This window comes from Lottia gigantea, assembly GCF_000327385.1.
Source record: "Lottia gigantea unplaced genomic scaffold LOTGIsca_29, whole genome shotgun sequence".
Taxonomy (NCBI): domain Eukaryota; kingdom Metazoa; phylum Mollusca; class Gastropoda; family Lottiidae; genus Lottia; species Lottia gigantea.
The window spans coordinates 747,162-771,403 of record NW_008708943.1 but is presented as its reverse complement, the minus strand read 5'-3'; the positions used below and the strand labels follow the sequence as shown (position 1 = coordinate 771,403).

General features: G+C 31.0%; 2 protein-coding genes across 2 annotated transcripts; one reads left to right on the top strand and one right to left on the bottom strand.

Moving 5' to 3' along the window:
* Positions 1-2,718: 2,718 nt before the first annotated feature.
* On the bottom strand, positions 2,719-15,686 carry LOTGIDRAFT_118558 (hypothetical protein; the record flags this gene model as incomplete). The annotated part of the gene is made up of 6 exons (XM_009056781.1): positions 2,719-2,845; positions 3,957-4,041; positions 4,264-4,295; positions 8,797-8,852; positions 9,284-9,393; positions 15,401-15,686. 6 exons carry the CDS (start codon positions 15,684-15,686, stop codon positions 2,719-2,721), a joined length of 696 nt encoding a protein of 231 aa, XP_009055029.1.
* Positions 15,687-17,569: 1,883 nt separating this feature from the next.
* On the top strand, positions 17,570-23,723 carry LOTGIDRAFT_118527 (hypothetical protein; the record flags this gene model as incomplete). The annotated part of the gene is made up of 11 exons (XM_009056780.1): positions 17,570-17,650; positions 17,896-18,015; positions 18,327-18,383; positions 20,104-20,192; positions 20,808-20,904; positions 21,073-21,141; positions 21,673-21,823; positions 22,173-22,302; positions 22,544-22,625; positions 23,309-23,425; positions 23,613-23,723. 11 exons carry the CDS (start codon positions 17,570-17,572, stop codon positions 23,721-23,723), a joined length of 1,104 nt encoding a protein of 367 aa, XP_009055028.1.
* Positions 23,724-24,242: the final 519 nt, after the last annotated feature.

The following is a 24,242-nucleotide window of genomic DNA, read 5'->3' as shown; positions in this document are numbered from 1 at the left end:
GTACAATAATGAATGCCTTGCTTATGGTTGATTGGATCCAGATGTCCACAGTTACTCCAACAACCATGTAATATATTACTAATATTCAGCTGTAAACAAATAAAAACTATTATGACATCTTTATTTATTTGTTTAAAATATCATCTTTATTTATTTGAACGAAATGTTAACTAAGATTAAAAATCAAGATTTCAAGAACTTTTCAACATACCGATTGTTAATCAGATGACTGAAAAACTAAAGTCATCAACTTATTTTTCCTCAAAGAAACCAAAAAATACTTTTAATAAATAATACGTAACAAACATCACATGACAATTGTTTCCACAACCAATGAATTTATAAATAATTCTAAAATATAATTTAAATACAGTATACATAAAATCTCATCATTTAATGCCTCAAAACTGATAAAAGATATGGAGCACTATCAGCTTGTAAAGCAAATATTTAAAAGACTATATCTCTTTGAAATACAGTGGAGCCGCATTTATCCAGTTGCCGATAATATCTGCACATTTTTACTGGGAATGGAATATTTACTATTACCCATTACTCCATTAATTCGGTGTATATCATTTGTAAATGGTTTGATTAGTATATCTTTTACAAACATATATAGGTCTCCAAAATTTGTATGTCTGCACATAATAGGGTCATGCTTAAAATCTCAAACTCTAACAAAAACATTTTGATTTAAAAATTTTTGATATTTGATTATAACAATTCAATTTTCAAATTTATAAATGAGATATATAAACTTTTAAACCAGTTCTGGTCCCCTTTTATTTTACCAAATGTCAAGTGCGGCCAGGCTTGAGATGACTTAACATCCACATTTGCCTAGCTTAGTCTAAATATTAAAGAGCCTCCCCAAGTCAGTACCATAAACAAAAATGTTCAACCTTCTTACTTTTTGGATGAGAAGTCTCATAAAAGCACTGGCCGAGAACATAGTCTCATAAAAGCACTGGCCTGTTGTGTTTGCTTTATAATGAGAGATATAGGATAAGGTTGTCGTCACATGACTTTAGAGATTCCACATAATATATTGAATTCAACAATAAGTTACATTTTCAAAATGACTAGAGTAAATCACAATGGCACAAACCAAAATATTTCTAATACACTCTGATAACAAGAATACTTAGCATTATCAGTAATTATCTTATTCCGCAAATAATCAATTAATCAAAAAAGGTTTAAATATTAAAAATTTGCTGCACACATTAAAAAAATAGAATAAAATAGACAAGAATATAACCTGTTGTACAGTCTGATTTCATAACTAGGTTAAAAACATTTGGTGCTAAAATCATAAAAACTATAAAATAAAGGCCAGAAAAATATATTCCTAGATTTTTTGAAATTTAACTGACCATCAATTTCAATGCCAAACTATTTAAAAGATTTAAGTAAACTTTTTAAATCAATTAAGTTTTCAGTTGGTGTAAGGATTTAAGCTAAATAAACGCTAAGTTGTAGAGAAATATATCTCCTACGTAGTCGTATTTTAAAGGTTTCATTTAGATATTGATTGGTTATTAGGTCCAATACTAAAACTAGTTTCGACTGTTAATATTTAATCAACCTTTGTATAATGATAGTAATGTTTGTAAAACAACAAAAGAACTTATTCAATAAAAAATATAAATATTTTAATTAGCATCATGTTTAAGATCATATATATAACATTGTCAATAGACTCAATATAATAGCTTAAATATCAGACCTTTTTCATTTTGACAATAATGCTTGTTAACATCATAATAGAACTCCTTTTATAAATTTTAAAAATACTGATGAAGATAACTTTTCTTTTTTATAAATACTGTACATAACAATAATAATTTATAAATCAAATGAATAAAATATAATGTCCCTCACCAAAATATATCAATTTAAAATTACCTAAATTCAGGCATCAAATATAAAAATATTTTTAAATTGATAAAATATTGAGGACCTGTCCTATAATTTCCTTTAATAAACAATGTTAAATGTATTTAAATCAAAAAGTAAAAGCTTAAATTAATTAGAAATCACTAATAATAGATATTCAGATGGAATATTTGTCCATCAGATTTCCCCAAAAGCAATTCAATAGTTTTCAGTTTTCAAAAATTACTTCTGATTCATTGAACGCTGGAATGTTAAAATGTTTTACTAAAAATATGAAATAGAATTTTGATTTAAAATTTTGTTGTTGTTAGATTTGGAATGTTACAGTATTAATGCTTAAATGATGAACTGAATGTGACAATCTTTTTCATCTTCATTAGGCCATTACAAACTTTATCTTATACCTTGACTGCTATAGTTACCTTTGATCACAGAATTTAGCGGTTTGATTGGATTGTGCACTTGTGAATACAGCCAATCAAAGCAGACCTTTTGGCTTATTAGTTACAGACATTCTGGCCTCTGATTGGTTGGATTCCTTTGTGTACAATCCAATCAGATGACAGAGACACTTATAGCATCTATATACACCATTAATTCCCTGATACACACACAAAGGATAGAAAACCTAATTTGAATCCATAGTCAGAATTATTTCTGTTTTGAGAGGTTATTAAAACCATACAACTAAAAATCATCAATGTTATTTGCTATGAAAAAGGAATTCCACTAAGTTCTGATACCATGGCAAGTGCTTTTGAAAGTCAAACTCTCAAAAATAATTTTTTACTTAATTGACTGATTAATACAATAAAACTAGTGTCGTACTAAAGTGAGGAATTCTTCCCTAGTTTTGGGATCTTCTCTAAAAACACCCAACATGGTACTGGTCACTGTTTTACTGCTGATCTTCTGAACTCCTCTCATTACCATACACATATGACTGAAATCAGACAAGACTGGTTATTAGAAGGGATGTTGAATTTGTTTACTTTTCAGTCAATTTTAACTTCTGCTCAGATTTGACTGTATTTACCAGACATTGAGATAAGATTAGTTGCTAGCAAGGATGTTATTTTGACTTGACAGCCATTTTTGATTAGAAATTTTGATTCAACTATATTAACCAGTCATATTGTTGAAGACCGACTGTTAGCAAGTATGTTGTTTTGGTTGTATTTGACAGTTGATTCTGGTTATAAATCTGACTTTATTTACCAGTCATATTCAGACAAAACCTGTTGTTAATAGTGATAATGATATAATATTTTTCACAATCATGTCTGATAAAACATCCAAATGCTAGAGTGACACAGTTCTTAAATACATTCAGTTTGAAAGTTCAAATGAAAAAGTTAGTTTATAAAGTTGAAAAAGAACAAGATTCAGAATGTTGCAAGACCATGATAAAACAGATGTATCATTTTATAACAAAGGTATAAAAATGATAAAACTTGAAAATTGGGTCAGAAAGTCCAATATATTATAAATCAAACTTTTTTCAAGAAAAGAAAAAAATAAAGTTTTTTAGGTTCATTTCCTCTTGCTCCACCCATTCCTCTCAGTACAGTCTAGTTCAATCAGTTGAAAATTTAAAAACTCAAGTTTCTTTTTCAACCTTTCAAGGAAGTTACATATACAATACTAATATGTTCATAATATTTTCTAAAAAAAGTAATTTTATCATTTTCAATTTTTATTTGCAAACAAATAAAATAATTTAAAAATGTAATCACAAGGATGGACAATCATGTTTCTAAAATATCTTTTCATCAATATTCATTTTATTAAATGATAAAATAGGAAAGGAGAAAATTGTGAGATTCTATAGCACAGTCAGTTACAGCGTTAGTTATTTAAATGACATCATTTGCTTGGTAATGTTGAGCAAATGGTGGCTGTGGATTCCGATCTAGTTCAGTGTGTGAATGCAACATGACCTTGAATAAGTCATTTCCAGTCGACAAGTTGGACAATCAAACTGAATGCTGAAATACTATTTGTCTTGATTTGTATCAACCAGTTATCAATTTGAATATCATACTGTTACTTACGTGGCCTCTATAACTACACCCACACCACTAGGACAGATTGCCTCCGTTATTGCTACAGCTATCTGTTTGGTTAACCTTTCTTGTACTGAAACATAAACAATTGGTGGACATTTGTATCCTTAGAAGATTGACAGACATCATAAAGACAGAAATGTTACTGCACCGCAAACTTTCCTGTAAGCTGTTACTTCATTATCCAAATTCAAATGATTCCATTAGAATATCTTTAGATTAAAAGACCAAACATGAATGAATAAGTAGCAGACTGTCTTCAAGGACAAATGTTGAGGTTAATTTATCTACTTACTTTGAAGTCTTCTGCTAAATATCTCAACAATTCTGCAAAAAAAATATAATCGATCATCAAATATTTGGAAGGAGATTTATGTGTTTCCAATGTATTTCCAATACTTCTATCCAGTAGAAAAGAAAAACAATAATTCTGTTAATTAGTTTAATGTCAACTTAAAGACAAATACTGAAAAGAAAAATGGCCATTGTGTGTGATATTGAACTAACAGTCAGGAAAACGTCTACTACAGATTTACATATTAAGAACAAAACAAAAGGACTACTTGGTATATTGGTTGGTATATTGAATTTTGCCCATTTTAGTAAAATGAATCTGAATATAACATTTTTATCAACACAAAGTCATTCTCATATTAACATAACTATTTTGAAAATCCGTAAGATATGATATACCAACCATTTTGCGAAAACAGTAGGTTCATTTCATTTATGATAGTAAGTCTCAGGAGAAATATCAGCTACTCCATTAATCCTACTAATATATTTAAGATTTACATCTTAAGGCAACATCATAAACAATTTTGTATGATTTTATTATGTCTGTTCAGACAGGCTCAGATCACATTAGACTTTAGTGAAAACAAGTTTAAATTTAAATTTATTAAGAAAACATGTTAATCAAATCTATTCAGTGAATTTTCCATATCATATTCCAAAAAATTCTACTTCTAAAACGTATAAATTTCTTTGATTAATTAGAAATATTATGTGAAATGACTGGTAAAAAAAGATTGTAATACCAGTATCCTGTTATTGAATGAGAAAGAATTTCTATTACAGATTTCATAAAAATATATTTAGACTACTTGGTCACAAAATCATATCTTAAAGCAGCTATCTTTGATCCTTTGAAATGAAATTTTACTTCTTAATTTTTGATCAAATCATTAAAGAAAGGTTGAACCTATGTACAACAGGGCTTTTGTATTATCTGTATTTGCCAGTCATGTTTGATTGGTTGTCCAAAATGGCTGACTGCAATTTTGATCTATGCAGGTGTGCCAGATTTTAATGCATTTTTGATGAAATTTAGAATAAGATCTTAATAAGGTTCTTAAGTGTCTGATTGGGAGCTTTTAAAATCAACAGCCCTGATGTACAACAACCTTCATAACAGCATGAAAAGCGAAGTAATATTGTAAACATACTGATATATATGATAAAAGTCACGTAATTAATAATATTTTGTATTGTATTTTATAGTTGTTTTAGCACTTTATCTGGAATTAATGATCTTTAAGCATGCAATATTCAAATGTAAATTCATTTCCTTGTAAGCTTAAGCCTATATAACTTTTATATAAGTATAATTATATTCCTGAATTAATCAAAATAAAAAGACAGAAAAGGGATGCTGAGTTAATAAACTTAACTACCAAATAAACATTATTAGCTAAATGGGCTCTACAAACATACATACCAGAAAAAATTATTAGCTATGTGAACTCTTCAAAATTGACAAACCACACATAGGATTGTACCATGTGTTGCACCTTCTTCAAAACTTGTTTTTTACACACTTGCAATTAGAATTTTGTTTGTTAAATGCTCATATAATGATGTATAAACCTTTTTTTCACTTTTTAACCGTCTTTGAGTGGTTTACAACTGATATATTTAAAGGGACTGGTTGGCATTCATTTGATCAATCTCTGAAATCTTTGTCTCTGAAACAGGAATTTTTTTTTTTTTTTAGCTAAGCAATAATTGGTAAAAGTCGAAAATTTGAGTCTTGTGTCCAGAATTATTCGCTTTTGATATATATAGAAATGGAAAGTGAAATTTCTTGTTTCTTTTTTTATTGTATCTGTATCTATGTTATCCATCAACTCCAAACAGTAGGGCATTTTTATATTACATTCTTTTCATTTTTTTTCCAGCTCTTAAAAGCCTATCCTGTTATCCGATGGCTAAAAAAAAGGCAGGAATTTCATTTTATTTCATTATTTACCTTTCTATTTCCTGCTCTTAAAAGCCACTCCTGTTATCCAATAAATTAAACAGTGCAGTCTACCTCTGTACATTAAAACAGTTTGACGTCATGAGATATAGAAATGATAGTTTTTTAACTTGTATAATTTGTGCTCTATGATTTAATATGCACTAATATCGACTATTGATCTGACATTATTGATTATCACTTTGCCATATCCTTCATCTATTTAACGTTCAATATCCACAGGAAATGGAGATTTCATGTTAAGATCAACGCAATCTATATTTGGGACGTTCATCAATGAATTTAATGTATTGGAATGAAAAGAGGACAGCCTCCATTAGTGTGAAGTGTTGACATGTCTTTCAGACAGATTTCAAATAGAAATACCAGTCTGACTTTTGGTCCGATCTGTTTATCATTCTAAGATCGTAATCTTTCCTGGTTTTCTGGACTGTCTAAAATCTATCAAAACAATAAATAAATTTGTTAAATCCTCTAAGTGTGTCTTTGTAGAGCCCAATCCTTTATGTGACTACCTAAATTTGTCAGATGTTGTTGTCCAGTAGTTTATATTTTATGAGTGGTTTCTTGAAAAGGTTCATTAATTAACTTTGCTTTATATTCTAAACAGTTTTGTTTGTTTTGTTGCCTTCTTGATTAATAAAATCAAAAATAAAATAAGCTTCGGATAAAATCTTTCTCATCTGTCAGTTTCAGTTTCTCAATTTCTTGTTTTCCTTCTTTAAGTAATTACGTGATTTTTCTAAAATTACTTTAAATAGTTCAAAAAATGCATTTTAAGATTTTCAAAATGTTTAAAGATTAAAAAATGATAGAACAGATTATAATTTTATATTCTTGAGTCTTATTACTTAGTTTCATTTTATTTAAAAGGATCAAAAGATATTTAAAATAATCCTAGAAATAACTATGAACGATGTGAAATAGATTATGAGATCAAATGCAGATTGTACATGCGGCAATTCCATACACCAATATTCTGTAAACACAAATAGTACACATCTTAAATAATCAAAGAAGAGGTTCGGTTTTTAACAATTTATTTGCCTTCATTCGGTCAGTGGTTGTGCCAGCCTCCTGAGACTGGGGGTACCAACATAGGCAGATTGACCTAATGGCAACTGTCCAGGTTGCAATTTAAAAATAATGTGGCAGCTCTGTCACACCGCATCACCATAATTATTCCCACCAAATTTCATATAAATCCGAAGAAAACTGTAGTCTCTTATTGTGTTCACAAACAAATTTTGACGCGTTTATCATAAGTCAAGAATAACTTAAAAAAAACGTTCATCATAAGATCGTCAAATCAACTTGTCCAAGAGCTCATCAATATAAATGATCACACCAAATTTCATTAAATCAGATAGAAACTGTAGTCTCTATTGAGTTCACAAGCCAAATGTGAACTAATGGACGGACGGACAGATGGAGAGGGGCAACGACAATATACGACAACATTATAATGTGGGTGTATAAAAATCATATTCTGAATGCCCCTCTGCCCATATTAATTAAAATAATTATAACAGCTATTGAAAAGGTGTTCAATGGATTGGATACAACAAATAAAACTACTGATTTTTGCAATTTATAAACATAACATTTGCTATATATAGATTTACATCAATAAATTACAAAACTGATATATTTTTAGATTTGTATTTGAGTAATCATTGACAATGACATTTTAAAACAACATGTTTTTAACATGTTAGATCTATATCACCAAAGCTATAAAAGGAAACAGCAATCTGAGTGTTTCTATTTTTGATTTAAATTATTCTCAAGATCTTCGATGTGAAATAAAAACCTGATGCCATTGTTTGATACATGAGAACAGTTTTATAAGTATGTAGAAAATCTTATAGCATGAATAACCAAAACTTTTCACATGTTCTTGTGGACATCATTTTCAAGTGTTCCAACTTCACTACACTTTATAAATGCTGGAAATCTTGTCATTTTTTCATTCAGATATTGTTTTGTAATTGTTGTATAAGTCTAATTGTGTGGATGTATGATCTGAACTACAGTCAAACATGTATTAAGCAAGCGTTCAAGGGAAAGCTCAAAAGTGGGTGCTTACTGTGTGTTGGTGCACCTGGTGTACTTTTGAACTACATGACACTGATGCAATCATTTTCTAATGTTTTTTTCAGCCAAAACATTAGTACTTAAAGGTATACTAACTGGTTAAAATGAGTCTTTGTTCATTATTGGATTATCAGGTGTCATTACTAAAGTAAGCATTCATTAAACTAAATAATTTTCATATATGCTTGTTTCAATAATTATTTAGTTTAATGGATATATCGTCTTATATAGAGATTCTATTATTTTCTCATGGCACCTGGTAAATCCAACTGATGAATATATACACTGTCTTGTTGACCAAGTTTGAGACTTTAAATTTTATGATCCTTCGAATATGTAGTATCCTTTAAAGATCAATTTTCTATGAAGATTCTATAAAAAATCTTATTCATGATTTTTTTTCAAGCCAATATATCAAATCAAAAACACAGTGAAGAAAATCTGTGATAAAAATAAACACATAATTCCTACCTGGCTAATTTGCTTAAACCTAGAATCTTCTTATTAGGTAAATATCCTATTGATACCTGAAATATAGCACATCAAATCCTGATATAGTACACTTGATTAATATAACAAAATCCATGCAATACATGAAATATATAATTCAAAGTATATAGAATTGAGTGAGAGGCATCCTCACCATTCAAGAACACCTGATGCCATTTAGCTTAGAGCCAGGGTTTCATCCTGTTTTTTACCCCCTTATAATTAGCATGAAGAACATGTCCTCAGATATTGTTTTTGAAGCTAGGATTGGATATTAAGCGCATCTTAAGTAGGATGGAGTACAAAATGCTGCAAATAATTCTATGATTACTCAGAGACAATGTAGGCCGTATAGCATAGTCTATGAGTTGTTGCATGTATTGTAGTTTTTTCTATAGCTTGTGACACATCAAATGACCTCAAAGTCTAAGGCAAAGGGAAAGTAAATCAAGAATTAAATGTAACCTACTTTTCCCATAAAAGGCACTAAATGATGTTCACACATTGAAAACATTTCTATGTCTTTAACAATGACCATTTCATCATGATCTTCATCAAAAACAGCATTGTTTAATACATCTGAAATGATAGAGAGATATAGTTGGCAAAATGTTACCTTTAATTGTTTGCATTTGAGCCTCGTTGAGCCTTGCTAAAAATCAATGTTACCAACCAATTCAACACTCTAACCAACAGCGCTACAACCGTCCTTTTCTGTTATTACTATGAGGGATGTCAATTGTAAAAACTTTGACAGTAGAGGAGATCGGGGCTAGTTGTAACACAGGTAAGTTGTAAAAAGCCTTATAATTTCTAACACTCAAACTCTACAGTTCTATAGATTTATTTCTTCATAGATGATGGTGTACCTATTAACATATCTAAAAAATATGGTCTTGCTTCAAGAACTCGACTGTAAATGTAAATGAGGCATTGTTGGTATTGTCTTTTAACATTGCTTCTTTGATCAGATGGTGATCTGACGCTGTTCCACTACTAATAAATGAGGGCACGAGATTTGAAATGAACAGGTCGTTTGGGATAAATTGTGACATTCTTCGTGGGGTAAGTTGTAACTGTGTAAAGGTGTGCCAAAACATTTGTACTAACAGAGTGAATTTTGAGATTTGTACTTGTTTAAGGTTATAACCAGTTTCTGGTAGCTCTAATAGACACCATTTTTGAGATTACAAGTGGTTTATTGTAAAATGAAATGTTACAATTTACCCCGAACTCAGGGTAAGTGACAGTGACAGGTTTAAATAATAGATCTCTTTTTAATGATACAATACAGTATATCTCAATAAGCCAGTTAAGAACTTAAAAGTGCATGCACAACATGCCAAATCCCTACTTTCACCTCATTGTAAACAACAACTTACTATGGCAGCGATGTAAGATATAATATAAAGGGTTAACTACAGCTATTGATTTATCATTTAGAACGTTGTCGAAATCAGGTTCCCAGACAATATCACAAGTCTGAATGAGATCCTTTTGAATACCTATTTTGGATAACTTGGTACATTTGTTTTTATTGTTAATACAATGTATTGTACATACTGTTTTTATAGCTAACATATTGATAATGATCTCCCCTTATTTATCATTCCATGTTTATTATAATATAATCATTTAAGTATTAAATTTATTAGCTAATAGATAGTCATCTATTAATTTTAAACAACATGGTACATTTTTATCAATGGTTTATCTGAGACAAATTGTTATATTGTTTAATTAACACATAAGTTACCATCATTCATATCATAATTTATAAAAAAAATTTTTAGGGATGTAGTCAACTAAAAACTATTCCCTTTATTATCAGATAGAAATGTTCCCGGCTCTCATTTGACTGAAAGATAAACAATATCAGCTTGATAGTCAATAATTATTATCTTGTTCATTTTATTGATGAATTCAAAAACCTTGAAACCTTTCCATTTCGTTTTGTAGATAAATACAAAAACCTTGAAACCATTCCACTTCGTTTTGTAGATAAATACAAAAACCTTGAAACCATTTCACTTCGTTTTGTAGATAAATACAAAAGCCTTGAAACCATTCCACTTCGTTTTGTAGATAAATACAAAAACCTTGAAACCATTTCACTTCGTTTTGTAGATAAATACAAAAGCCTTGAAACCATTCCACTTCGTTTTGTAGATAAATACAAAAACCTTGAAACCATTCCACTTCGTTTTGTAGATAAATACAAAAACCTTGAAACCTTTCAACTTCGTTTTGTAGATAAATACAAAAACCTTGAAACCTTTCAACTTCGTTTTGTAGATAAATACAAAAACCTTGAAACCTTTCAACTTCGTTTTGTAGATAAATACAAAAACCTTGAAACCTATCCACTTTATTTTGTAGATAAATACAAAAACCTTGAAACCTTTCCACTTTATTTTGTAGATAAATACAAAAACCTTGAAACCTTTTCACTTTATTTTGTAGATAAATACAAAAACCTTGAAACCATTCCACTTCATTTTGTTGATGGCAGTAAAAAACCATTGTACCAACTATTTTTTTAAAAAGTCAATTAATATTTAAAACAGGGATGTTGATGAAGTTATCTGCCAATCATGTCTAATAGCCCAAAAAAAACAGATATATGTGTATCCCTTTTAATTCACATCTAATAAAAATTGGGAACATGTTCATCTTTGATTGTTTGTACTCAAACAATATGTGAGAAAGACTATCTGAAGGCTATGGTTCAACATTTTCAGGGGTTGGTTTGGTGCTTAAATATGTAAATAGTCTTCAGAACTACTAGAACTGCAAGAAAATCACATAATATCTTCAAATATACTTCAAACTAGAAAGTTCTTTTTCTATATATGTATTTTCTGAAAACTATCAAGAAAAGAAGAGTCGTCATTTTATCTATCATACGCGATAATTCTGGTCACACATGGATTTGAAGATAGGCAAACAACAGATGAACAGTACTCTATATAAATATCTTAAAATGAAAAATGGAAGAACTTTCAAGGTGACCAGCAGTTTACAAACATTACACCCTGAAGTCATTCTACCAAATTAACTCACATTCCATATTTGGTTTATTCCACAGTTGACATGTGGCTGAATCTAATTGGTTAATGAATAAAAGATTACCAAATCAGAAAAATAGAATAATAAACCAAGGGACAGCTGTTCTTGGCTTCATTAACAAGTACATCTCCTAAATTCTGACACTATTGATTTTTCCTTACATTTCTGTGGTTCCAATTTTTATCTCATATCTTTTTATTAACTCATATTTCCATTTTTTTCTTCACTCATTTGTATGATTGTGTCACAAATCTCCTCTCATTTCTTAATTTTCAATGGTGTATGTCTCAAACCCTTGATATCCTCACTCACTATTCAGAACGTTTTCACTATTCAGAACGTTTTCACTATATTACACTGCGTGTAGGGCTGCAACGATTCACCGATGAATCGCGATCCTTTCCTTCTTATTGATGCATTGCGTTGGATGAAAATAATCTTTAAAACTTTTAAATGTTATAAAGTGCTTAATAGTGACAAGCTTGTTAGTAATTTTACATATTTCTACTATTTTTTTTCTCTTTCCTTCTCTTAATCGCAACAAATCATATCGTTGGACGAGTATCGTTTAGTGTATCGAATCGCAACTTCAAGAATCGTTGCAGCCCAAACTGTGTGGCATTTTGTTGTTAAATGAACATAACTCATTGTCTAAAAAGATCACTTTTCAAACTTAACCACAAGCTCCAACTTGGCCACTTCTATATAATCAAGTCAGAGAAATTAAAATCCGAAAAAGCCATTTCAGAATTTGCAACCCACCATTGTTGTGAATTTCAGTTTTATTATTTTTTATTTTATGTGAATACAAACATATATACATGTTTTTCATAGATTGTTTTTCAATATTCAAAAATACTGTTTATGATTATGAGCATTTAACAAAAAAATCATGCAAAAAGACATTTTAGAATTTTCGTCTTAAAATATATTTTGTATGAATTTAAATTATCTCAGAATATCTTGGTCTCTAATCAAGACAATGTTATAAATATCGTCAATAATTAAAAGTCATAAAAGACATATTCCCTCCTACACTATCACATTTCTGATCGAGAACAAGGAATTACAAATGATCCTTCAATTACCATACATATTGAATCGGTTGGGAATCGGTTGGGAATCTGTTCCCATTCCATTAATTCACTGTTTATTCCGAATGACTGTCATGTTTGTTTAACAGATTGGAATCTCAATGAGACACTGTTTTTTCATGGTAGTTTATTGGTTCTTCATTATGTATTATATACTATGCAAAACTTTAGCTAATTTCAAAAATTGACAATTATTCAGACCATGGTTGATGATTAAAAGATATTAACCAGTCAGATCTGACAGGAGCTTCAAAATGTTTGACATCTCAATAGACAATATTTGTTTGTAAAATTACATTTTCCATATTATTAAACTTCAGATACCTAAAGAACTATTGCAAGCTGTCAATGGACTGTATTTACCAGTCATTTCTGAAAAGCTCTAGCTAGACTGTTGATTTGACAGAAATTTTTACCAATCATGTTGCAATAGAGCTTTAGGCTCTTGATTTGACTGTTTATACCAGTTATATCTGATTAAAACTATAGACTATTAATTGGACTTTATTTACCAATCATGTCCAACTTCACCTCTAGATTGTTGGTTTGACTGTATTTACCAGTCATGTCCAACTTCACCTCTAGATTGTTGGTATGACTGTATTTACCAGTCATGTCCAACTTCACCTCTAGATTGCTGATTACTGTATTTACCAGTCATGTCAAACTTCACCTCTAGATTGTTGATTTGACTGTATTTACTACTCATGTCCAACTTCACCTCTAGATTGTTGGTTTGACTGTATTTACCAGTCATGTCCAACTTCACCTCTAGATTGCTGATTACTGTATTTACCAGTCATGTCCAACTTCACCTCTAGATTGTTGATTTGACTGTATTTACCAGTCATGTCCAACTTCACCTCTAGATTGTTGGTATGACTGTATTTACCAGTCATGTCCAACTTCACCTCTAGATTGCTGATTACTGTATTTACCAGTCATGTCCAACTTCACCTCTAGATTGTTGATTTGACTGTATTTACCAGTCATGTCCAACTTCACCTCTAGATTGTTGATTTGACTGTATTTACCAGTCATGTCCAACTTCACCTCTAGATTGCTGATTTGACTGTATTTACCAGTCATGTCCAACTTCACCTCTAGATTGTTGATTTGACTGTATTTACCAGTCATGTCCAACTTCACCTCTAGATTGCTGATTTGACTGTATTTACCAGTCATGTCCAACTTCACCTCTAGATTGTTGATTTGACTGTATTTACCAGTCATGTCCAACTTCACCTCTAGATTGTTGATTTGACTGTATTTACCAGTCATGTCCAACTTCACCTCTAGATTGTTGATTTGACTGTATTTACCAGTCATGTCCAACTTCACCTCTAGATTGTTGGTATGACTGTATTTACCAGTCATGTCCAACTTCACCTCTAGATTGTTGATTTGACTGTATTTACCAGTCAAACAAAAGCTCTAGATTGTTGATTTGATTATATATACAAGATTTCCTGATAAAGGTTTCAAAATGTCAAGTCTGTATAACAGATGGGAATCTGTATGATTTTTCTTAGTATTTAATTCATTAGCTTTTTATTACATAATATTATTATTTACTTCTTCAAATTTGATAAATTTATAACTATCATTTAAACCAGGGTTAATGATTAGGCTGTAGTTGCCATGTCATGTTTGATTTGAGCTTTAAAATGTTCAATAGTCGCTCAACTTTAAATATTTCATGTCCATAAATATACAATGTAAAACTTTTTACAACATTGTTTCAATATGGTCTTTTCTTTTATAGATAACAATTTATCTTTATCATATTTTTATCAAAAAAAATATTCTAATATTTATAATCCTTGTCAGTTAACATGATTTTCATGGGTGTTATTATTTCAAAAGATATCAGAAAAAGTGTCATTGATAGAGGAAATTCAACTCAGCAAATATGATTGTATCCCTTTCAATTTTATACACTACTACTGACTACAATGATTTCTGAATCGAATTCTGGAAATCATTTTCGAACGATTTAAAAGTTTAATTACAAAAAACTACAGAGTCTTACATTGTCTTTGAGTTGATGAAAATGTTAAACATTGGAAATGTTTTTTGTAAACATGATTTTACATTGGGGAATTTTAAGTTCCAAAAGTATGTCATTTTCACATGAATTTTCTGGAAGGGAAGTGTGTCTATTTCAAATTTAAAATCACTGAACCTTAAATTTCTATGGACCCGAAGATATTCTGAGACCAATGGCATAAAGTTTAAAATTTAATTTTGAATATTTATGAAATGAGAGAAAAAATTCAATTCAAAGCTCAATGTAGTCCAAAACTAGATATTCATTTCATACAATAGGCCCTACTTCTGTTTAAAAAAATGTGTCAATTAATTACCCTCGTCCCAATAATGTAGGTTTATTACAATTAATTTCAAGAACATTTCATACATACCTTCTATATTCTCTGAATAACCTTTAGTAAAATACATCAAAGCTTTTGCCGCGCGCTCAGGTGTTTTTAATAATCCTTGCCTTTCTGGATCTTCACCGACTCCTTGTAAAATATGTTTAAAATGACTAGACACATAGGCGATGCGCTCCTCTTCTGTAATACTATCTTTCCTGTTTCCAGAACCATTTGCTACTTTCGATTGTTCTTTCTCACCTTTATCGTGGCCGTTATTATTTACCGAAGTAAGCACATGTGAACTGCCGTTTGTACTCGGCTGTTTTACCATTGTTAATTTTCTTAACTTTTCTTCTAATTCGGCGTTAGGATCGGCAACAAATTCGTTCACTGTACCATTCATTTTTAGCTTGTTTTTCGAGTTATGCTGTTTATAAATTTCAAGTTTAGCGAAATGTTCAACTGAGTAAATGACATCTGTTCTATTTACACACTGGCTGTCATCTTTTATAAAGCACAACCATATTATCATACTTCATTTTTATTGGTTAATATCTAGTCATGTGTTTCCAGTCATATACAGTTTCCCCACTATTCTAAAATTAACTATGTAGCCTTGGATGTCCAGTGTGTTTGTGGCTTCCTGATACAGTCAATTTGTTAATCTGTTAAAGGGATATAATCGTCAAATTTGAAAAGAAGAGAATCTGTAGCTTTAACAAAATGAAGAATCTGTTCCAAAGTTTGTCTACAACCAGACAAATACGAATCTATAATTTATATAATCGGGAACTGTACAGAACACTGAGCGCTTACGGATCCATTCTATTGGTTCGATAGTCATCAATTGTATATATGTTTTTATTGTCATATTATGTGGTATAGGTAATTAGCATTTACTACTGTATGGCTATCCCACGGGACAAAAACAATCGGTAACAATATTGGCTAAGGCAGGTGTTTTCTTTAGAGGTAGTTGGTGGTTTACGGTAAAGCCGCCGCGAGATTAGGTGTTAAGAGCTCCTTGACTGTGACGAAAACTCGTTCACTATAATACATTAACGACTAAAACGGTTGGAGGGTGTTTATAAATTGGGTGAAAAGAACCATTGTGGACCTGAACACTCACTAACAGGATAATTGTAGCAACCGAGATCAAACGCCCGTGTCCAATCAACGGATTAACATACCTTCACCAATTAACTGTTAAATTATAGGAAATGCCACTTCTGCCATTCCATGTCGGAAAAGTTGAGGTGGGGTGTCCGATGCTGCCAAAAATCTGCAAAACAAATAGAATGGAAGATTTCACATGAAATCCATTAACTACTCACACAATAAGAGAGCAAAGCCGCCACCACCTAACGCCAGCCCCTCGTAGAAACGTCATTGGTTAGATGGTTACAGGGCAAATGTGAATCACAATACTACTTTTTTATGGTCTCGATTGAATATGGATATGCAGTTCTTTATAATTACGGTCATTAAAAATTATGATGAAAATTCTTGCAAGAATTCTGTGTAATCTAGGCCTACCGTCTTAAAATGACAGTTTATTGGCTTTGGATATCTTACAATATTTGCACAGACTGAAACTATTTAACCGAGACACAGGAAACTCTACTTTCACTTTTATTGGCGGCAGCTTTGTGAAGAGTACCAGGTCTTGTTGAAACTGTTTCTTACCTTTGTCACGCCTTGAGTCTGATGTTGTTTTTTTGTAACATGATATTTTTTGAGTCTAGTAATAATTAAGACTATATCTTGGTATCTTTTTCTAGCGTGTGGATTTGGACCTGTAGCAAAAAAGTTTCAGGATATTTAATAGTGGTCTGATTCAATATTGGCGAGCCGAGTCCTAAATTGATATTAATTAAGAATGGATGCAAGTTTATAGTCTTGGCTGCCTGTATTGAAAGATTGTGCACAGAATTACTATTGTAAGAAGTTTTGAAGTCATATTAAAGAAAATTAGCGACATAAAAGTCAATTTTTTTTTATCAAATAATGTGCCAAGGGAAATAACTCAAGAATTTGACAAACTTGATCGAAAGATTTCATTAACAAATGTTTTAGGTATGTTTTTCAGGAAAAAGTGCATAAAATGATGTCACGTTTTCTAGTTCGTATTTTTTAGGGTTTTAGATAATTATCTTTGACGGAATATTACATGTTCTTTTTAAGGTATTATATTGTGATGAATATTAAACCAACATGTTAAATTTTGAAGAATTCCCTCTATTAATACCCCAAGATGATACAGGCAAAGTTTATGAAGGGTATTTAACCATGAAGGTAATTAGAACTTTCAGCAATCAAAAGACAGTCATTTTGTTTTGGAAAATATTTGTAGTTGTCTTTTGCACCTGCCTATCTGAACTTCTTTGTATGATAGACCACTAAAATTTGTACACAGAGAAATTTCTACAATTCTACAGAGTTCAATCTCACCTTCTCACCTTGACTTCTTGAAGTTCATAAAAAGAAATAACACAAGGCATTCATTCTGGGTTTTTGAACTTTTGTTTGTTTGTTTCTAGAATGAAGATTATAAAATAAAGATTAAAATCCAAGATGGAGGTGATCTCCGTCATACAGTGGTGGAGACGGAATGGAAAATACAAGTTATTATAAATCAATATTGGCCCATACTAAAAAAGGTATTTCTTAGACATTGGTATTTTCAGTTTGGATTTATCACTCTTAAAGGGAAACAGTAATTGTCTAAATATATATGTGCTTTGCCAGTAAGCTGTTAAGCTCTTTTAGTTGGTAAAGCAAACATATAGACCACTTTTCAGATAGCTGGAATTGAGTTCTATTTGCTCAATCAATAAAGCTTGCATAATTTGCTTAAAAAAATAAAAATCTGTACAAGCTAGACTATTCTGTTAACCAAAATCTTACCTGACCTGATGCAAGAAACAGATAATAATGATTTATAACCAATTCAACTGTTTTCCTTTTTCAGAGATTAGCCCAGTGTAATAATTTAGGAAGTTTTCTGAAAGATTTGGTTAATATTGTGGTAAGTGCTGTAATGTTTTCACCGGTATAAAAAGATAAAGTTTATATAACCACTTTCTTAGCTGATAGGATTTAATTTCAGCTATCTGTAACTATATTCATAATGAGGTTTGAATTTTTGGTTGATCTTCAATGCAATCCTTTAGCAAAGGATTATTATTCACATATAATCGTTGCGTGAACAATTTCATTTTCTCGTTATTAGAGACTAATAATCTCCCTTGGCAGACCATACGTCACCATTCGATATATCCAATCAGTAATCTCGTAATATTTGGAGTAAAAGGATGGTGATTGAAAATGGCGACTTTTATTGAATCATCAGAGACTGTTGCAGATTCGCACCAACCCACTTGTCGATCAGTAATTGATGTGAAACTGGACAGAAAGGTACTTACATGTGACCTAAATAATTATCAAATATTTCAGAAAATTCTAACTCTTCCTTCCATTATGAATTAACTTTCAATATTTTCGAGTGGGATTTTTCCGGATAACGACAAAATAAGAGGGGGCATAACTTACACATAATTTGTGTAGTCGTATTTGCTTTGTTGAGTCATTGATTCACAGGACATTTGGAATAAATGTGAACATTATTCGAAGAGGCGTAAAAATTATTGATTTGTAAACTCTCTACCAATCAAATTTAATTAAATGAAATGAATGGAGTTTTAAGTCCTACTTTTCTGCACCATGTGGGCTAATGAAGACGGCAATCAAATTTAATGACGAGAATATGGGATTGTGAGAGCAACGGCTAGATGATCATTATCATTGTACCATTGCTAAAGGAACATACAATGCTATGAAATTAGCAATCTCTAATTTTCGTTCTCTTATACAGAAATTACAAATATGACAATATTTGAAATAACTACAAGGTGGAATGGTTATTATGCTCTGAAATGCTTTTGCTTTCAGCTAGTTATTTAATTGGATTGTAGACAAACTACATTTTGATAAGTGTTACTATAGCTGAAATTGAGCTCTTTTCTAAATCAGACTCTAGTAATCCAGAAATGCGTTTATTAGATTGTAGAAGATCAACTAGAAGTTTGATATTCATTCTGAAAAAGGGAACAATACCTGAAATTGATCTTTATTATCAGTTAATCAAATATAAGGATATATAAAATATCGTCATTGCTTTTATTCAAAATCATTATTGATAGCGCCAGACAGTTGAAATCTGATACAAAACCATTTTTAGTTTGTTGACGTATATAAGATGAATTCTAATTGATTTATTGATTTCTTTACGGTTCTTTTTTATTATAAAAGCATTTCCATGTATCTCTGTTGCTACCATTATTTATGATGTTAAGTCAGTCATATATAAAAACAGTCTGCACAAACAGTGGGGGTGGACTACTAATAAGATTTTAATTACCTAATAGTTGTATTTCTAAGGAGGGATAGTCCAGAAATTTCATTATAATAAAACATAATATTGTTAAACACTTAGCAACTCAAAAAGATGCAGAACATCGCAAATCTTAGCTAAATTACATAACATTTTCAGTCGAAGAAATAACCATATTTGGTCATATTTCTTATATATATTTGTGGTTGTAATAAAGCCAAACTTGTTAAGTTTCTTGATTGATTAGACTGACTAAAAAATATGCTCACCTTTATAGAACACCTGTACCTGCAAACTGGGTTTGCCATCCCATCTAGAAATTAGACCGGTTCTTACCATTGAGTAATTTTTGTAGGAAAATGAACTGAAACAAGAAGATTTGTATTCTAACTGTAGTTTAATTCACTATTTAGTTCAACAATTACAAACTATAGGATGGAATAGGTCAGTAATTGAAATATTATATTTTCTGCTTTCTTTATCTTTAAATGGACAGATTCGACATCTATTTGACCAATAATATCTTGGTCTCAGAATTGGGAATTTTTTTTAGCCAAGCCAATCAGTAATAGTGTAAAGAGCTCAATGTCAAGCCTTCAAATCCATGTGTGTCTAGAATTATCCATGTTGGAAGTTGACTCATCTTTTCTGGAGATAACACCTTATACAGAAAAGTTATAAATAGAAATAGAAAGGGAAATTTATAGTTTGAGGTATATTTGATCATGCACTTTTGGTCATTCTGAAGGTTATGTACTTATATTCAAAACCCTAATCTACCTCCAAAAATGCTGACTGTTCACCCTAAAAGAGATCTGTTGAGTTAAGCATGAGATGTATGAGATGAGAGTTTTAATGGTAAGGCCATATGTAAGATCTCTTTGTCAAAGTTTCCTTGTCCACAGATAAAAAAAATGACATGCAAGTGTCCTTGATTTGTATTTTCAGGTTCAAAACCATGAACTTTAAGCCAGGTGTAACTGCTCTTTGATAACTCAGATGATGTTCAAGCTTCGTACAAATGTAATATGGATGTCTAAATCTGTTTGGTTATTTCAGACTAAAATCTATTGACACTAGTTTTGAGAAAGTGATATTAGTTATAAATGATTATAAAGATAGACAACATTTGTTAAAACTACACTTTAATTCTCAGGTAAATGTCATCTGTTTTTACATGTCCACATCTGTCTATTGCCAGCAACCATGTTTATCATGTTGTTTCTCTTCATTCAACACAAAGAGTGCTATCTAAATTAAAGAGAACATCATATTTTTTGCATTGATTTATGTTTTTTCAATCCAATCTTCTATTCGTTTACAGAATTTATCTGCCGAACCCAAATGTCAGAGTGATTTACCAAACAAATTTCTATATCATTGGAACAAACAGGTTAGTATAAAGTGTAGTTTGCCCCAATAAGGGACGGGATGTTTAAGAATATTTATATCAAAATCACAAGGTTTTTTTTCAGTTAAATTAGAATTAAACCAGAATTAAACCTAATGTTCGTTAATTTTTTTTAATTAGCTTTTATTTTTAATATATCCTATTTGTGTTAAGGTCTAACGACAGCCCTCTTGAACGTTCATCAAATTAACCTATCGACCTAACTTGATGATGTCTGCTTCAACCAATCAAATTTCTACCCTCTCCAGCAGTCACCTGTTTTCAGGTTAGGTCTAAAGATTAATTTGACAAATGTTCATGAGAGCTATTGTTAGACCCTAATTGAAGGCTATATTAAAAATAAAAGCCATAAAAAAACGGAACGCAAGTTCGGACTAATTTTAATTAGACTTTTTTTTTTGGTGTAAAAAATAAAACTACTAAATTTGATTTCAAAATGTATATTATTCAAAGCATTCAGTAGCTTTTTTTTCCTTTTTTTTTGCCCATAAAATCTTTTCTTACTAATTTTAGAATGGTTTGAAAAGTTTAGTCCATCAATTCGAAGAAAGTTTAAAACAATATGAAGAGTTCTGGGATGAAATGGAAGAAATTGATAGCAATACCTGGATTTTAGACCCAGAACAACCTAGATTTAATTGTGCTTATAGACGTATTGTCATTGGTAATATATCTTGTCTGTATGTTAGTGCTAAAACCAGCTCTGTATAGGAGAGAGATTACTCGTACATGAAAATTATGACGTATATTGTTATTGTCCATCCCTCCCATTTGCACAATGTCAAGCTATACGAAATCAGATTGTACAGTACCGAATACAGCCAATCTGTGCCCTGGACAGAAAAACATAAACAATTTGGCTGCGTGGGTAATCAAGGGCTATGATTGGTTGTATCATTTGGAAGACTTGACCTTTTTGGTCTCTATTGATTGACATAACTGCTGGCTTTTTAAAATTCAGTTATGTTTGGATTATGAGTTTGGAAATGTAATTTGGATACTCTACTTTTTAGGACCTAATGTATCAATACAAATCAATGTGGATGCTAAACAACCAAGAAATTTTCCAGAGTGTATTTTTTTAGGAGCAGATCAACTCATCAACCCTCTTAAAGAAAAACTGAATGAAAATTTACTACTATGGTAACTGAACTACTTTTTATCTGAACACACTAGATAGTAGATACTAGTGACTAGAGATTCACTTTTAATGGTTTTGAGTCTATTCCTTGTGATAAAAAAAGGTCCTTAAAACTTGGCTTGTGAACTATTATGGTTTTTCACAAAAACTCTCAATTTGACCATGCTACTTAGCTTACCTTCTGTGATTCTTACAATATGAGAGTTTAGATACAAGAGATGAAACCTGGTTTATGTGTTTTAGGGATTTAAATAAAAGTTTATTAAGTAATTTGGAAACAGTTTTGGACGTTACATTTCCATCACCCACCAATTCGAAAAAAGAAGTAAGTTTGTATAATGATTCCCCCCCTCCCCACCCTCTCATTGCCCTAATGGAGACACCTTCCTTACAATAGAACCCTATGCTGGACCCATCTTTAAACAGGGGATATTAAATTCTCAAACAAATTGATGCTTTTGAAACCACAAATGCTATAGTTAGTCTCCTTCCATGGACTTTTTTGACTGGAGCTAATTACTGGTCAAGTTCTGTCCATTCTGGCACAATCTATAACCAGAAATAACTGTTGCTGTCTTAGTTGTATTGCTAGACTGATTGCTCAAAAGTGAATATTGATGTTCCAGTTCCAGTATTAGATTTCAATTTGGATTCTTTTTTTTTTTTTAGGTCTCCATTGTAATCTAAAAAGACTTATACCAATGTCGCTTGCTTTTGACATTCATTGCAACCAATCATAGCCTGTCATGCAGAATCTGTGTCTATGAATAGTTGTATATTGAAACCCAAAGTAAAGAGAAATGAATTCTAATATGACGAATTATGATACTCGCTTGTAAAAGTGATTCTAAGCCTGGAGAGTGAGGTGTGATTGGCTGCTATAAATAGCTTGTAGCATCGTCAGTACCCGACCTTGGTATAAATCTAAATAGATGGAGACCAAATAAAATAGTAAACGAAACGGCCTGTGACAAGATATTTTGATATATGTTGTGATTGATGTTGCAGGATTTCAGTGTAGAATGTGGTATTTGTTATGCATATAAACTAGAGTTGTCCACTCCTGATATTGTGTGTGACGACAAGCGATGTTCCCAAGCTTTTCATCAACATTGTTTATACGAGGTTTGTCTTCTTACAGTATGAGGCCTCCAGAGTATCATAATCTATGATTACATTACTATCAATAAGAATATGTATGTGTATACAGTTCATTTATTGTAAAGGAAATTTAAGTGTATTCCAATCACTACTCTAATATTTAAGTTATGATGATTGAAGGGAGAAAACTACATTTTAAATATTTTTTCAGTGGCTAAGATCTTTACCATCCAGTAGACAAAGTTTTAATACAATATATGGTGAATGTCCATTCTGTAACAAGGTAAGATCAAATTTCATGAATTCCAGACAGTTGGTTTGATTGTATTTGCCTAAGATGACTTGGAAGCTTAAAATGTCGGAGAATAACATGGCCTTATATATATTCTTCCCATTTCTATTGAGTCATTTCATTCTATATTAAAAAATAATCACTGAATTGTTCCTGAATTATGTTTTTCATAATCTATGATTATAATACTAAGATTAGATCAACTAGCATGGAGCCAGATACGCCAGTTTATAGTGAATACCAATCAAGTCGTCAACAGAATTTTATCGGTCAAGTCGTTGACAGAATTTCATAAGTCAACTTGTCGACAGAAATTGACTGGACACCTTTATAGTCAAAGGAATTTGATTCTTACCATTTCAGGCAATAACAGTCAAGTTACCCATGACGTGATTGATGAGGATGTCCACAGAAAAAAACCTTGCTTATTTGGAATGGAAATTACTTGATTGAGGAACCACTCTGTTAAAAAATTGTAAAATTTTAATGCTTTGGCACAACAGTAAAACTGGGTTGGGAGTGTGTATACAAACCAAAAATGCCTTCTAA